At 41.0% G+C, this 17581-nt stretch overlaps 1 protein-coding gene across 1 annotated transcript; it reads left to right on the top strand.

Moving 5' to 3' along the window:
- The first annotated feature begins 5797 nt into the window (after positions 1-5797).
- Positions 5798-10326, top strand: lrrc3ca (leucine rich repeat containing 3Ca). Its single transcript, XM_029528027.1, has 2 exons — positions 5798-6065; positions 9023-10326. The coding sequence occupies exon 2, from the start codon at positions 9106-9108 to the stop codon at positions 9898-9900; it is 795 nt and encodes a 264-aa protein (XP_029383887.1). The 5' UTR covers positions 5798-6065; positions 9023-9105; the 3' UTR covers positions 9901-10326.
- Positions 10327-17581: the final 7255 nt, after the last annotated feature.

The following is a 17581-nucleotide window of genomic DNA, read 5'->3' as shown; positions in this document are numbered from 1 at the left end:
TTCCCTCTTTCTGAAAGTGCTCCATTTAAATTTGCTTAATTTGTCAATACCCCCCCCCCCCTTCTCATCCCATCTCTCTGTCACACATGCATACACACTGTACATCATCTTCTGAAAGCTATTTAGTAGTTAATGAGTTTACTCTAGAAGTGTGTCGTTGTAGCTCATGATAGCACTGACCTGATGTGTTTTTGCAGGCGTGTATCATCATGCGAAGCCTTGCTTTGTGTGTTACTGGTGTGACTTCAAAGTGCAGGCTTTAATAAAGAACTACAGAAAAATGACAGAGGATTTCATTCAACACTGAGCAAACATTTCTGCTGTAGTAGATAAAAGCCAGTGGAAATGCAGTAACATGATTTATCTAACCATTCCCTCATTCTTATCTGTCTTCCTCTGCTATGTTGCCCACTCATCTGACCTTGCCATGATAATAATAGGGCTGAAGAGCTTGTGCTGAAGTCCAGGATGTAGTGCAGTGAATGTACACAAATACACCCACAAGTATACAATGAAGGTGAAAACACACTGTAGATTGAGTTTGAAGGTGAAAAGAATGACTTAAGTCTATTAAGAAATACAGAAGAATGTATTCGCTGGACTGGTGCCTTTTTCCTACTCACAAACCAAAGGATCTGATACGCCCACGTCAAAATACAATTTACTCTCAGCAAGAAAGCAAAGCATTTGCTTTTTAAAGATGTGATATACCTTACACTGAGTTCTGATAATAAAAAAAAAATCTCTGGCTTCAGATGAGATGATTTGGGAAAATCTTTACACAGTAGAGTTTTCTTTGCAATTGTAACCATGAAAGATACACAGAGACCTCCTCTTTGCTGGTAATAATCTGAAGCTGTTGAGAAATGTTAGTAAAATAGATGGACACCAGCACTCTCAGTGCCGCCATGTTAGCGAAGGCCTGATGCAGCTCAACTGTTGAAAAAGTGGGAAAAGAAAGTTGATGTGTGACAGAGCTGGTCTTGTGCAGTGTGACTCCTCTGTCATACAAGGATAGTGCTGCTTTACAGATATTAGGGTGACAGGTGAACAGCTGCTGCTTCCAATTGAGCACCTGACAGTTATGTCACAACTTGTTCTCAGGAAAAGCTCAGGTTGTGTGTAAAAAATATATCAGTTGAAAGCCTACGGTCATAAGAATGACTGACATGATTCTTTTTCCTCTATTTTGGATTTCCACCATTAAAGATGCTTACCTCATGATCACAGGCCTGTAAAAAGCTCTTGTAATTTGGCACAGATGAGTTATTTATAATAATAATATAGAATAGAATATATTATAAAATAATATAATAATAAAAAAGGGAGATTAATTACAAATATTTCTTATCTTATCAGCTCCTGACAGGGAGATTGTTTCCCATTTTGACAGGCTCACTGTATCCATCTGTATGCTGTTATAGACCATACAGACATGAAGGTGCTATCTTCTCAACACGCCTGCCTTCATTTGAGGGATGAATTGTCTCAACATTAGCCTACAGCACCAATATCTTAAAAGATGGCCTTTGAAAGAAGTCAGTGTTAGATTTGGAAATGTATGTTTCTTCTTGGAGTTTGCTCTTAACATGAGTTTGTTCAATTTAATTCACCTGAGTTCACTTCAGTGTTTCTGAGTAATTATTTCCTGGGAAGGACTAGTCCAGGCAAGAAGTGGAGCATGGAGAATCTAATGTGCATACAATTATGAACACTGAAATATTAATGAAAAACAGAAACTTCTGTATATTAAATTTCAACATGTTCTCTTCCAGCTTTTAGCTTAGGCACCAGAAATGACAACCAGTAAACTGTTCAAGGTAGCAAAGCAAGCCTGGATAGCCCTAGATATGTGTGAGGATGCTAACAAGAAAAATGAAATAGTAGATGAAATGCATGATGACATTCTTCAAGATGCAACTCACAAATATTTATACCTTTAATCTCGTAACCTTCGTAGACACTTTTGGGAACTAGACATCAATGGTGAACCTCAAAAATGTGCACCACTTCTAGTTCGTATGCACTCACATTTATTTTAGGGTCCTGTTTTCACCATCACATTGCCAGCAATGTCCTTGAACGCCCATAACATGACCTTTAGGTTAAACACCCCTCCCTGGCTGTTATTGTAAAAATGTCTGAAAGACACAATGCAAGACTAAGAATTATTAATTACTTTAAAAGGGCACTGGGAAAACCACCTCTATCCTGTGTTGGCAGGAACAGCAGGCAACTACAGCAACTTAACATTTAGGATGTTGTACTTCACTGATCAGTGATGCAACTTTGTTGATTGTTCACACTTTGTTTTTTTCTTTGGCCCCTGCTAGGCACCTAATATGGATTCTACCAAACAAGCAGACTGGATTCAACAGCCCCTTTAGCTTACCTGAATAGTTCTGTCTGAAAACGAAGTGCACATGCATGTTTCATTCAGACTGGTCCAGACAGTCCTTTGATCCAGCCAAACCAAGAACTGACCATCTTAAACATTATTTATCAACCCGTACAGTTGGGAGCAAATTAAACCAGTTGTTTTCTCTTCTCCAGTAATCTTTAGCCATGCAAGCTGCCAAATGCCATTGTGCTTATTAGTAACTGATGTTGTGCAAACATTGTGTGTCAATTGTGAACTGAAGCTTGATTTTCTGTATGAATGAGGGTGAGCAACATTGAGTGACAGGTGAGTGAATTCATACTTGTCACAGAAAAACATGCAGCAAATTGTCAGCTCCGCAAACGCTCCACCTCCAGGAATTCAGTGTTCAATGGAGCCAGGCACTGATGAGATGATGGCTGTGGAACAGACCGCCTTGATCCTGACAAGACACCATATCTGAAGTTAAACTGGTTACATTCATCTTTATTTACAGCAGTTACTCCAATAATAAATAGCACAAATATCCGAAACAGTTGTATGAAATATATGTAAATATCTAATAAGTAAGGTGGGAGAGAAGGGGAGGGAGAGCTATAAACATTATCTTATATACCGTATGTATAAATGTGCAACTTTTATGCTTGAATATAATAAAACAATGAAAGCCGATGAACATAACAAAGTTGAAAGAAAAACTTTCCATATGTATAAGCAGGATTATTCTTAGACTACCTGAGAGAGAAAAATATTTCGCTTCATGAAATAAAAAAATCTGTCTTACTTTTCAAAACATTAATTTCTTGGCAGATTTTAGTTGTTTTTAATATTACAGTTATCATCCTGACAGCTCTTTTTTCTTTTAACACCATCAGTGTAGAATTATGAGCTACAAACAATATAATAGATTTGGAACAAGCCAGTGACGCATAATGCCATCCATAATCTGCTTGTTCATGACTCCAAGGCTGGTGGTTGGTTTAGTGAGCCATAGCTCTGCCAGTGGGGAATTCAACTAAGATCAATGAATATCTACAACACTTTCATATTGCCAGTCCATTGTTTCCTTAATGTCAGTGATATCAGACTTCAAAGAAGAGTCTCCTCGCTAGGAAGAAGAGGTGAAGTGAATCCCCCTGTTACTAGCGGTAGCGGGAAAATCCTTTCATACACCTTTCTTCCAGATTTTGATTAAAAGGTTCAAGACAGGCAGGGAAATAAATAAAAAAGGAGCAGTAATGTTGTATTCACAAAGACAAGGCAGGACTTTGATCTTGTTCAGGGATGAGGAGTAAGGTGGGAGCCAGAGACAGACAGTGTCCTTATACGTATGCATATGTGTGCATTTGTGTGAGCAGGAAAAGACAGAGTAGGCTAGAAATGGAGAATGAAAAGGATAGTCCTCATTATTATGGGTGCTTGTGTTCTGCGCTGCAACTTGGAGCACACAGAAAAAGCTAACAGGAAACCATCCCCACCTTGTTAAAATTACATTGTGTAAACTTTGGAATGAGTATTTCCTCAGCAAATTTCCCACACAACACTTTTGGCCTCATGGCATGCATAAATTATGCTATACAATACTTGGCACACAAGAGAAAAATAAAGTAAGTAAACTTTGATCCACTTGAAAGAGTCTATGAGGACTAATGCTCGGTCGCTAATGCATACAGTTCCCCATACAGCTCTCAGCCTCAGTGGAACATTTGAAGTAATCTGATAAAGCTTGGGCAGACTGACTGCCAGTGCACTCTCCTCCGTCTATGAGGAACGCAATCCCTGCTGTTTCACTGTCACATGCTCTCCCACGTATCTGATCGTCTTCAGGCTGACAAGAATGGTCCCACAACCTTCGGGCTATAAAATCAGTGACTGTAGAGTGAACACTGTGTTTCTCATGGAGACTAAAATACACCCTATTACTGTGGTTTCATCCATTAAATTATCATCACTAACTATTACAGAAATATTAAAAGCGTTATGAGCAACAGCTTACAGCGATAGTCTCAAGACAAAAAAAAATGGCTTGACTTGTTCAACCACTTCACTGTGAAGCAAAGCGATACAGGCCTCTGCAGTCCAGTAACTAGTGAAACCTAAACTTGATGAGGAATGGAGCTGTTTGGAGGATGGACATAAAACCTGGCAGTCTAATAACCCTGATTTGAAATGGCATGATAACCCTTTTGTTACTGTTAAATTACTCTTACTCATCAGTGTTAGTTTACAGTGGGGTTTGAGACATGTGAGACATGACCTGGCACAACTGAAATGTCCAATTAAAATTTCTGCTGTGTTTTCACTGAGCCATAAAGAATGGTGTAAAACGGTGGAATTGGCCTACTGAATAATAGATGTAAGTCATTTTATGTTAGAAAACTAATACTGAACTCTACCTGCTCTGACGCAGTCTATGTTATTATTAGCACCAGGATACTCTGTAAAAGCCTGTGACTTAAGTTACATTTATCAAGGGTGCTTCATTTTCAGAGGATTTCCTTAGTTTTCCTTCCCCTCATCAACATCCCCCATTGATCACAGGGGAATCATTTGCTTTAACCCTGGCCCAAATGGCACAATCAGCCTCACCCCCTGTTTAGATCAGATCGGCTTTTAGTGGTATAAGAAAATGGTAACTATGTTGAGTAATTAAACTTCAAGGAAACCTTGAAGTTTCATTTTGTGGTTATTCTTTAGTTACAGAAGCAGTCTGATGGTCTTGGAAGAATAAAGGCCCATAGTTGCAGTGAATCATGCAATTATGTGGTCTACCATCCTGGGACCTGGGTGGGAGCTGGGGTGGAGTCTCCCACTTTATTGATTTTAATTCCATTAATACCTTATGACTAGTTGCTTGGCAGGCTTTCTCAGACCAGTGCCCATGCACGTTTGTTTTCATCGTGGCTTTGACAGGGCTCCCTTATCAACTGGCAGCAGGCAGGAAAAGGACCTGGACACGGCCAACGATCCACCGCCCTGGCAGCCAGGCTGCATCTCTGAAACAACAAGCTGCAGATCGAGCATGATTAGGCATCCCCAAGCTAACTGTTCTGTGGATCTGCATGGAAGTGTGTACGAGATCCCATGTGTGTGTGCCTGTGTTTGAGAGAGACGGTGTGTGTGAGTATGTGTATGTTAGGGAGTGGTGCTCCTTACATTTTCCTGGCACCTGCTGTATTCACAGCCAATCCCCTTCACTCAGCGCCCAACAGATGCATATGAATGAATGTTGGGAGCCACGGCACGGCATATATGCATGACTACATCCCCAGCCCTCAGATCCTCCCCGCAGAGAGCAGCAGGCTCAATCCATCCATTACCCTGCTGTGCGTAAATGCGCTGCGCACCGTTTGTCTGCCATTTTGGTTAGTACCGTTTTCATTTATTTTGTCAGTTGAAGGATCAGGGAGAGATGCCGCCTTCGGTTTCGGTGTCTGCCTATTCACACCGGCTCCTCCACTGCTGCCTGCTTTTCTGGTTGCGTGGAAACTAAAATAAAAAAAAAAGGCTTTGCCGAACGAACTACTGGAGCATTTTCCAGCGGCGCGTCAGAGCTGCCGGAGCGGCTTCTCGGCACAAGTTTCCCGGCTGCAGGAGGAGCTGGTGGAGGCGATCTGCAGGACCTTTTTATCGAAGCACTCGCTCTGAAACACACCATGAAAGGGAGAGGAAAGAAGGCAAAGACGTGAGTATGAGTGTGTGAATTTGTGTGTGTGTGTATGTCCTACTGACCAAAACGCATAGTTTATGTTTTCTTTCTTTAAATTGCACGCAACTCAATTTCTCAATTGAAAGATTTTGCAGTTTTCCAGAATTAATGACGGTTTCTGAATGAGACTCGTGCTGAAAACAAGTTCTGGATGATGCTGACTAAAACAGGATGAACGACAAACTTAACAAGGGTGTCAGCTCCCACCTCATGTCCTTTGAGTTTTATTTCCCACTGCATGCTTGTTGCTTATGAGTTGGATTTCAAATTCAACAGAACCTGATACTTCACCCACTGTTACTCTGCAGCTTTGCCTCTTGAATGTGTTGAGCTTGTGTTGTGATTAATATAATATGAAGTTTGAAAGTAATTGGATCAGTACCAATTTAGTGCTGCTGTAATGGGGATTTGTAGTAGTCTGCTCAGCAGAGGAGATAAAAAAAGGACATCTCTGGAAATTGAGATTGACTCTGAGTCTGGGAGGATGGAGCTAAAAGCACTGAAACATGATTATAGTATGCACCGAGTTTAAGATGACAAGGTTGTTTTATTTTCTCTCCCTGTCATCTATACCTGCCAGTGATACATAGAAACCAACTTCTTAGTTACCATTCATGCATTGCTGTTGGCTGTGATGTGATGCCATGTAAAGGTCAGAGTTCCACTTAAAAAAACAACAACACATTAACATAAAAGAAGCAATGCCTCATTTTTATGCCTCTGGCGTTTGGGTTTGAGTCAACACTACTGCCCCTCATACATCTGGTGCCAGAGAGCTTTCAGCAAGGCAGTGACATTGGTGAATTCATAAAGTGTGACTGACATTTGGCTGCAGGAGCAGGGTATTTATTGTGTATATTAAAAGCACAAGTTATTTATCACAGAAGTAGGCAATGAATTTAGGAAGACTGATGAAGACCTTGCTGTGGATTTATTGCATTAGTACTGTAGGGCACTGAGAGGAGTTATGCTTTGAGCCCATATGTGCAGTTAATAAAATGTTTTGTTTTGTTTTTTTTTTTTAAATAATGCCTTTTGAATGAAAAGTTTCTTAATAATCGATCTAATTTACAGTAGTGCCCCACCCTGCTCTTCATTAGGTCTGCTCCCCATCTCCCAATGTGTATCTCATCTGCAGGCAACCCTTGTTTCCTTCCTCTCCCCTTTATTCTTTCACAACCAGCTGCCTCCATGAGCCATCATTGTGACTTACTGACATTTACCTCTTTCCTCGACATCTCATTAGTGTCACAGGCTGTATTGTAATTGTACCCTCTGTAAACCCTCTTGATATTTTCTCACAGCCCTGTGCTAGCCCATCTTGTCCACGATCTCCCCTCCTCCATCACCAACCCTCTACTTCTCCCCTCCGATTAGCTCCCAACAAAATATTAGGCTATGCTATGTGACAGGAAAAGTATAGCCTTTACAGGAGCAAAATGTCACCAATTGAGCTGGAGCAAGACCTTCTATTTCCTTGGTTGTTAAACTGCATCTGTCATGTGATTTTACATTCTCATACACCCTGTTTAGTCTGTGTGGAGAGGGAGGACAAAGCTTTGGCAGTTGCTTTACTTGGCCTTGAAAATGAGTGTCTAAACATCTGATGTCTGACAGAGGCAAACCACAGCACACAGAGCTTAATAACCCAAGCCCAAGCATCATCTGTGGTTTGCTCTTATACATGAGACCCCCCGCCCCCACCCCCCAAACACCACCACCAACTCCCATGGCTCATTATTGAGATTGTCTGGCAGGCACATCTTAAACGGGTGTAACACAAAGAGTGTTATCATCTGTATCTCATAGACAAATCACCAGTCCATTTCAAATCTATCTCCACGTCATATGCCAATATTGCCACTGTACTCTGTCTTCTACCCCCGCGCCCCCAACGTCATGCGATACTTAGAGGTACTTAGAGATCGATTTCATGTTTTAATCTTGGTAAGAGGATGTTGGCCAGTCTCAGGTCATTTTGAAAAAATGAAGAAGTCTGGTTGAACAATGTGGTTCCCTCTTGTCTTTAAGAAGACAGGCCATCACACTGTCTATTTGGTTGACCTTGGTGCTGTTTATAGCATTAGCGTTTCCCTGACAAAGGGATTGGGTGGGCAACACTGATACTATACTGACTTAAGGAGTTTTTCTTTAAGAGGATTAGTAACAGGATAGGAGGTAGCTCTGATCAGCTATTAATGAAGTGTGTTAAGGTGGGTAGAACTGCAATTTCTGAAGGTTTACACTTAATATACAAGTTTAATTTACAGGATAAGGCCACACTTTTACCTCTGTTGCTCAAACTTATGAATAAATGATCATTTCAACAAGCAACTGCATTGCCTGACTGACACAAACTTACAGTGGTCACTTATATAGAAGAAATATCCAATCAGAATATCTGCTATGATGTTAGAAAGTAATGGAATCTAGAAACATGAGATTTCCAACTGTTTTTGATTTGTGCTTGGTTTTATTATTTTTTCAGAACATTTTGTTCTGTGTTGTGTCACATCACTATGTTAATGTCAGTCTCTGTGTACAGAAATATCCCTGCACTGCAGGGATGACAATTATAAAAGAGGCACTGTGACTCCAAAGGATTTTCTTAGCTTGTTTATTGTTGGTATGAAAGAAATGTTTGCTCCTCTTAGAAATACAACAGAAGGGCAACCCTGGCCATGAAATGAATGCTGCATGCTGAAATGAGCATGCAGCATTCCTTCTGCCTCCTCACAGCAATTAGACAAGCTGCTGCACCCCTTACCTCGACGTTAAACAAAAGTATGGCTTACAAAGACCGTTAATTACCCATGTATTCTGTGGTGAAAGGATTTCACATAACTATCTGTTATTTCTCCTTTATTCTCAAGGATAGTCTTCCCACCAGCGCTAACATGACTTTCTGTTTGTTTTTTTTTTTTATGTCATAGACTGAACAGCTTCTGGGGAGGTTGATGTGGACTTCACCCAATGCACCCCAGCCTTTCTTCCTGGAGCATGCTTGTGTCCCACAATGTCCTTACTTGCAGACTGGCTACTGCGCCACTCAGTGGTCATGTGCTTGCTGCTCCACAGTCTGGTGCTAATGACCTTCTGCTTTCACCATGCTGCCACCAGTTGCTCCAAGAGCTGCTATTGCTCTGAGAACGAGAGCAGCGGCAAGACGGTGCGCTGCAGCAATCTGCAACTCACAGAGATCCCGCAAGACATCCCCAATGACACACGACGCATCTACCTGGACTTCAACCTGTTCACGACAGTCCCATCGAATGCTTTTGTAGGTTTGCCCCATCTGGTCGAACTAGATCTATCACACAATGAATTAAGCCAGCTAGAACCAGGGGCATTCCGAGGCCTGGGCTCCTCTCTACAGTTCCTGGACCTTTCTTCTAATAAGTTGAAAAATTTTAACCCTGAGGCCTTTAAGGGACTGCGGGCTCGTGCCAATCTAACTAACAATCCATGGCACTGTGACTGCAATTTACAGATGGCTCTGCCTCGTGTGGACCTAGAGCCTGCGTCTCTGACAGGCATTGTGTGCCAGACTTCAGATCCAGAGGAAATAAAAGTTCAAGGACTTGCGTTCCTATTGGAACCGGACATTGACCTTTGTGTGGTGATGAAGAGGACTACGGATGTGGTCATGCTGGTTGTCATGTTCGGCTGGTTCACCATGGTGATCTCCTACCTGGTCTACTATGTCAGGGCAAACCAAGAGGACGCCCGCAGACACTTGGAGTATCTCAAGTCCTTGCCCAGCAGACAGGGCAAGTCAGAGGAGTCTTCCACCATAAGTACTGTGGTATAGGGACCTGAAGTTTTAAACATCTACAGCCTCCCATGATACAGTCAACATCAGTGTCGCACAGCTGTGCCCAGGTGTTATCACGCAGCTGAGGTGGGCAACGAAACCTAAGCCTGCTGAAGAAAACCGGCTGATGCACCCAAGCCCAGATGAATATTTCATCTTTTGGCAGCCCATTAGGAGTTTTTATTGACTGAGTTGATGGGTTGGCCTGCAAAGTAATGGAATAAAAACAGGGCTTGGTTTGGGGCAAACTCCAGTTATGGGATACAAATGGAATTTATCCAGTGGTGCATGCACCCTCATGCACCTCTCTCATGTAGCATCTGACAATCCAGGAGGTAACGTCAAACAGCAAAATGAATAGAAGGTAAAGGCAGCGCTAGAATGTGGAACTTTACTATTTTCCATTAAGAGCTTACTGTATTCAGCAGTATATAACAAGTAAAAGGTTTTTTTTCCATTAAACTGGTGTTTTGAGATTTCTTTTCTTACCGAGCTTTGATACTGATGCATCAGACTGATGAGAACAGATCTCCAGGCTGCCGATTTGAGAGAAAACCTGTGGCTTTGGTTCATCTTCAGAACCAGTTTCATCCCTTAATGATTAATACAACACTGCGGGACTCTATCCTGCAGGAAAAGAGACTGTCCTTCACTTTTAAACTGTTAGTTTCTTGATGTGTTCATGTCATCTCATTAAAAGTTAAAGTCTCCTGTGCATATCAAATTGAGGAAATAGAAACCTGCTAGGTTTGTGACTAGGAAACAATCCACGGGTGATAGATATGATATGTCCTGTTATCCACCTGATGGAAGTAAACTTTGTCAAAGCATATTATTTGATGCCCATTTGGCAGACACAAAGCACAGCCCTGAAATTAATTCTTAGCATAATGCTAATCTAGACATACTAATCTTTAGTAGAATGGCTGATTTGAGTGGCAGGAAATCATTATGAAATAAAAAGGAGAGATTGGGACAAAATGTTCATATTCTGGTCAGTCTGAAAACTGAGCTATTTTTCATTCTCTGTCATGTCTTTAATGTGTCTGAAGTGCTTCTTGGAGACATATTGTCTGATACAATCACTTTGCGTGACACACATGGGTTTTCCAAATAACGTTTATGGGGCCATGACCTGTTGGTCCATTTAAAAGCTGCCAGAGATGTGAGTCGATATTTATCCATACAACGCAAAGAGGAAAATGAATTTATGTGTCAGGATGAAATCGTCAATTAAACCAAAAAAGGGAAATGCTTTTGTAAAATAATTCACATCCGACTACGCTCTGAGATATGCTCCAAGGTATGAATAACCCAGTGCAGTCTTGAATAATGAAATTTGATGTTTAAGATGCAGGAAATAGTTTGTCAGCAAGGATTTCCTTCTGTCAGACACACAGATGCCTGTAGAGCCGAGCGAGAGCAATAAATGATTCACGATGGCCATAAAAAACACTTGAACAGAAAGACCCACCTTCTCGTATGACCCACTTGAGGAGAAATTAAGGGATAATGCCACAGGGGATCAGCTGCCCTCCTCTCTGCTGTCTGGCTTACCCTTTCTTGGGTAAAGCACCCTCTAAATGCCCTTTAGCTGCTCGGGAAGGGTCCAGAGGACTCACAGGTTCATACAATGTCAGTTCACTGTATCCCCAGACTACCCTTTTCCCAGCATTTGAAAAAGCAAGGTGGCACATTTTTTAATGTATAAGAATAACACAACTCCTTAGCCATTCACAGCAAATTAGTAGCTGGTGCAGTAATCAACATTTTCTACCATCATACCATTTGAACAGCTCCCTTGTTCCATGGTCCGTGTTAACGGACTGAGTTTGTTTTACAGAAAACACTGATAATGATAATGGCAGGGTTTATCTTAAGGAAGCTCTGGTACAGCCTCCTGTGACGAGCCGGAGGTTCAATAGTACTGAAAAATAGATGGTAAGCCTCACTCTCTGACATTTCCTACCACACACACATACAAAGCTCCCTGATAACAGAGTCTCACGGTGGCTTTGAAACCAGCCTCTGTTAAGGGAGTGTCACCACTTGAGGTGATAAACATAGTGGTGGCAACAGTCCTGTGTGTCTCTGTACTTTCCTCAGCAAATGTATGTGAGTGTGCACACACTTTTGTTAACATACAAGTGTGTATCCCTGTGTATGTGTGTGTGCACGCGGGGAGTGAGAGTACTGGTAATGTAACACCTCTGTTCCCCAGCACCCATAAATGTCGCTGAGGTTAATTTAAATTTCAGGCCAGCTCAGCTTGCTCGGGCTGCTACCTTAGACACGTTACACTGGTGTGAGCATTACAACTGCTGGGTAATGGGACACAAAGTGGAGGATAAGGTGACACATCCAATCCCACTGAGCGCGGCCCTGTTTGGGGTTGGGTTGCAGATGAAAATGTTTCCAAACTTCAAGATCACATGGGATCTCCCAGTAAGAGCCTATGTGGGCCCCTGTCAATTTTCCCCCTTCAGCTTAAATAGGTGAGTGACACCGAAGATGCTGCATCTGAGGAGATTGACGAGGACATCTTTCAGATGAGTGTCAATATTCTGAGATGATCTGTTTTAGATGGTGTCTCCCAGGAAGCGATCCCCAGATAAAAGACGTCAATTTAGGGCTCTGTGAGGAGAAAACCATCCCATTCTCAATTTCGGTTACACAGCTCCCTCTGTTGTGGTAAGTGTGTAAGTGTATATGTAAGAAAGCTACAGCTTAACCAATGCGTTCAAGAGCCATAAAAACACAAATTTGCGTTTTTAAGACAATTAAATGAAATACAGCATTACAAAAACACAACTGCAAATTAGCAAATGACACAAATAATACATGGTTGGTTTCCAATTAAATGTCTAAGCTCTGTAAAAAGTTGGATGTAAGATTGTCAGTAGAAATAAAGTAATAAAGGTGATTTGTATTTCAATCTAATTTCTGCAAATGAAAAAGACATGTCTTCATCATATTTGTTGTGAAATCGCTTCCTGAGAAAAATTCCTTTCTGTCTAAAATGTCAATTCGCCCAGTTTTTAACACAGATGCTTTGGACAGTGGCCCAGATGATTCAAGCTCAAACTAATTTCCGAATTCCTCAGTTTCATAACTTCCTGATAGACTGAACAGCTTAGTGGTACACTTTCATATGAAAGTATCAGTCTTACCAAACACGACATCCTGTTCTTGGATCTGATCAAGAATGTTGAGCAAAACGTCTAACAAGAAGTGACTTTAATTCGTACAATAATAGCCTTTTTCTTATCTACAGATGAACAATATTTTCCTTATCTTGAAGCACGAAGATCCTGATTAAAATTAAAGTTCTGTTTCCATTTGTACGTGATCCCAAAATCCAGGACCTTATAAGCTACTTCCTTTGTCAAAAAATGTTTATTTAATAAAGGAGTATCACATCCTTAATGGCCTCCAGGCCTGTGATCCAAGGACAGTGCACACATTTTCAATTGCTGCAAAACCAGTGTTGCAGCAAGCAGAAACAAAGGTGACACTGTCATACAGTGCATCAAAGACACCCTGTGGTTAGTTTCCAGCTGGGTCATTGACGGGTCCACAGAGTGAGGCCTCAGCAGTAAGTAATGCCCTCATTTCATGTGCAAGACTGATAGGAGATCAGACCAGTGTGGATTTCAGGGATCAGATTTGACAGCTTCACTTCATGGCCTATCAAGCATGGCAATGTCATGGCCAGTGTAACACAGCGACACTAACTGATCAAGGGGCCTCATGTTAGCGCATGAAGCAAAACAACCTGCTACAATAGAGACACATGATTTGATGTGGCCATAGTGCAGTTTTTTGAGGATCACTTCAAAATTAGAATCCAACAGACCAGCATCAGCTGCGTAAATCTACTCGCTCGAGTCAAGTAGAGAAAGTTAAGTTATGTCCTATGATGACAAATTCTTCCTATAATGACAAAAAGAAAATGAAAAAGCCATATGTAAACTTTCAGATTTTGCGAATAAAATACAGCCATCAAATTTTTTGAAAAGTGAAGCCACACAGCTGAGGTTTACTCTGCAGGTCATAGATAATTCCACCAGATGGCTCTCGTGTATCTGCCAGCCTTCAACCACGGGACCAGAAACATTGGGCACAGTCATGCATCAAGAAAACTCCAGTTGGGATCTGTCTATTTGCTGCAGAGATTAGATTTTAAACAAACAAACCAAATGATCTATTCCTGGACACTTTCAGGATGATTACTACGATACAGGGGAAAAAAGTGTGGGCCTGACTGTATCTGTAGGAAGTCATCTTCACTTCCATGTCATCATGCATCACAACTATTTCTGTCTTCTGTGCCAGAATCTGTAAAAACTAAATAAACAAATACAGAGGTTGACAGTCATGGTACAAACCACATGGAGATCATATGGTAAGAAAAGTCCTCCTAGGAAAAAAAAAAACCAAGAAAAACCCAAGAAACAAAACACCCACAACAATGACGACAACAAAAACGTAAACCATTTTCAGTGACGTTTTTATGTACTTTCAGTTTCAATTTTTTTCTGACTGCTGTTTCCCTTCTTTCTGTTTTATGAATTTAAATGGTTTTGTGTCACTCTCAACGCCAGGCTGAGTTACAGGGGTGTTGGAGTTCCACTTCCATAAACACATAACTCTTAAATTGTGTTTTTCTGGAAGTTTACACTGAAAATTATATCACAAAAAAATGTAATATATATACATATATATATAATGTGTCTCATTTTAAGTGCTTATATATACATCTATCCACTCGACATCCAAGTGAATTATTAAATTGGGCTTTTTAAATTCATTAAATTGATGTATTTAAACTGACGAATTCGTGGAAACATCACTCATGAGACTACTTCAGTTGGCCAATGATGGGAAATCCCACTAAAAGGATTGCTATATATATGTGACTATAAGCGTACTTTAAATCATGGAAAGTGTTCACTCGAGGTCAATACTTTTAAGACATTCCCCAACAGAGGCCATGCACATCCTGATTGGTGAGTAGTGAGGCAATGCCTGTAAAATGCTTCCTTCCTTCCTCTGGCTGATCATCTCCAGCCTCTCCAGACACAGCACAGACCCAGAGGGGGGAAGATTCAACAGAACAGTGAGGTGCTGATCAGGCTGCACTCTGGGTTTTAAAGCAAGAGGAATAGATTACTACTTAACATCTGCTCAAACTGTCATCCTCTCTATGTTTAAGTGCTGCAGTTACTTTCAGGTTTCACATTACAGTGACTATTCTGAACTGGTGCAGCTCTTCAGCCTGTAGGGGGGCATGCCCAGTGCTGCAGCACAGACAGATCAGCCGTGTTCCGCCCTGTGCCTTCCCCTCACACACACTCACACATTGAAGCAGTGATTATCCCTCATGCCAGCGTTTTGATTTTTCTCTTCTTGCAGTTTTCGCCGTGTCCTCCTTCATGGCCACCGTCGCTCGCAGCGCGCCTCGTCCGGAAAGGAGCGCACTTGTTGAGGATCCGGATTTCCAGGAGATGGTTCAGAGGAGCCGCAGCTTGGTGGAGAGGATCCTGCTCTCTATTCCCAGCACGCACGAATCCTGCATTCACATCGAGGTGAGAGACTGCAGGAAGGTGCGGGATTTGGTGCTTCATGCAGGCTCAGCTGCGTTTTTTTTTTTTTTTAACTCCGGGCCCAGAACTGGCGCTCCTGCATGACTGAGCCTGTCGGGACTGTTAACTGGCCCTAAAGGCTGTTCTAAGAGTTCAGGTCAAACTATCTGATGATCTGTGCAGTCGGTATGTTTAAAGGTTAGAATTAAATGTGATCATGTATTATCTTGGTTCAGTCTGCAGTCTTTTCTGTTGCTTTGTTCACTGCGGTGGCAAGCTGCCTTTATGTGCTGTTATAGTACACTACGCTACAATTTTGATATAAATATTTCAAGTATGTGCATTGTATCCCACTTTATACTTGTACTGCACATGAGCTATACATTAAATAAATCTAACACAAATTGGTACCTAACAAATGAAACACAGCGCCTGTAATATAAAATGATGCATTTTCAGAGAAATTAACAATATATGAGGCAAGTTTCATTCTCCATACTGAAGAATTACTTTTAAGAAGGAAAGGACTTTAAATATGAATTTCAATGTCTGACTGCACATTTCAAATTTCAGAAGTTATTTCGAAATGGTGACAAAAACATTTGAAATCACATTATTGCACTTTTGCTTGTGACATCTGAGAAATTCCTCAAGGAGTCCTAGTAGCCCCTGGACTACACTTTGAGACATTAAAGGATTTTGCAATTTTTTGCATACCAAAGCAACTTCTACTTACTTCTGCATGTCAAGCTGGAATCTATTCCTAACATCTGTATTCTCTCTACTCACAGAATCTACAGCTGAATTCCTCAGACAATTCAAAGTTTGAACTAATGGCATCAAAGATTGGGATCCCCACTGCTCCTGTCATGAGAGTTGTGTCAGAGAGCTTCACTTTGGTAAGCTTCTGCCAACATCTTTAACTATAATGAAGGTGAAGCACAACATGTCTCATTTTTTTTGTATTCTTCTCCATTAGCAAACCAGTTTGACACACATGCTGGAGGGTTTTGAGCTGCACCGGGCCTTACTGAGCTCAGTCTTCGAGCAGCTGAGAAACAAAAACAAACTGGCAGATCTAATGGCTGACATCAGAGACCTCATCATTCAGACTAATAAGGTAAGAGTATGCCTCTGGACCGTTGTCTGTCCTGACAGATAATTTGTACTTTGAGCATCTTAATGACAACTTTCTCCATTTTTTGCAGATGCTAAAAATGGTCCAAAAAGATGTTATGACACAACCCACCCCAACTCCAGTGGTTCTACAACTGCAAGGGGAGTATGACGTTCAGGTGGCAGCACACCTGACTCTAGTACAGCTCCAGGGCTTTGGGCAGGACACAGTTCGCTGCCTCAGGAGTCTGGACCAGAGCAACGAAGAGGAGACAGAAAGCTGACCCGATTGGTGCCATTCTCCACTTTTGGCATGTGTCAAAAACTCAAGTTTATGCTGCCATTTTATCATGGCATTTATTTATTTATCTGTTAGATTATTTATTATTTGTTTATTATTTGTATTTATTTTTTGTATTTATGAAATGGTCATATGGAATATTTATTTGAGGAATTTATTTTTTGATAACAAAAATGTGTATTCTCCAGTCTTCTTATTGTTGAAAACAAGCAACTTTTGTCTTAAAGATCTGCTAGCTTCTACTGAAAGTACTTAATTTTGTTTACATTGCATACCGACTGGAAAATAAAGCTCGCAACTCTTACTCAAAAAACCCAAAATGTAATTAATTACTCCTAAAACTATATTTAAAGTATCTATCAGTAGCAGAGTTTATAAATTATGTTATGACGTTATCATATTTTCTATTTAACATTGTGAAATGAAACTGATTATTTTTGGATGAAGCTTCTTTTAAAACTGTATTTTGTGATGTTGTAATAATAATAAAAACTGTAAATGGAATTTGTTCCTTACTGTCACAGACTGCCCATACTGACACATCTGCGTCATGCTTATGCATGCAATCTCAACAATGAAATTAGATCTAAATTAGGTCTAAGATTCCAGTTAATACTGCAATAGGGAAGTACAACCAAAAGTGAAATGGATACTGCTGTGTCATTATTTCTGTACC

Source organism: Echeneis naucrates, chromosome 19 (assembly GCF_900963305.1).
Source record: "Echeneis naucrates chromosome 19, fEcheNa1.1, whole genome shotgun sequence".
NCBI classification, from domain to species: Eukaryota; Metazoa; Chordata; class Actinopteri; order Carangiformes; family Echeneidae; genus Echeneis; species Echeneis naucrates.
This window is presented reverse-complemented; position numbering and strand designations above follow the sequence as displayed.

Bases quoted from the DNA above. Each gene is read 5' to 3' on its own strand.
- lrrc3ca (XM_029528027.1), top strand. From the start codon at position 9,106: ATGTCCTTACTTGCAGACTGGCTACTGCGCCACTCAGTGGTCATGTGC.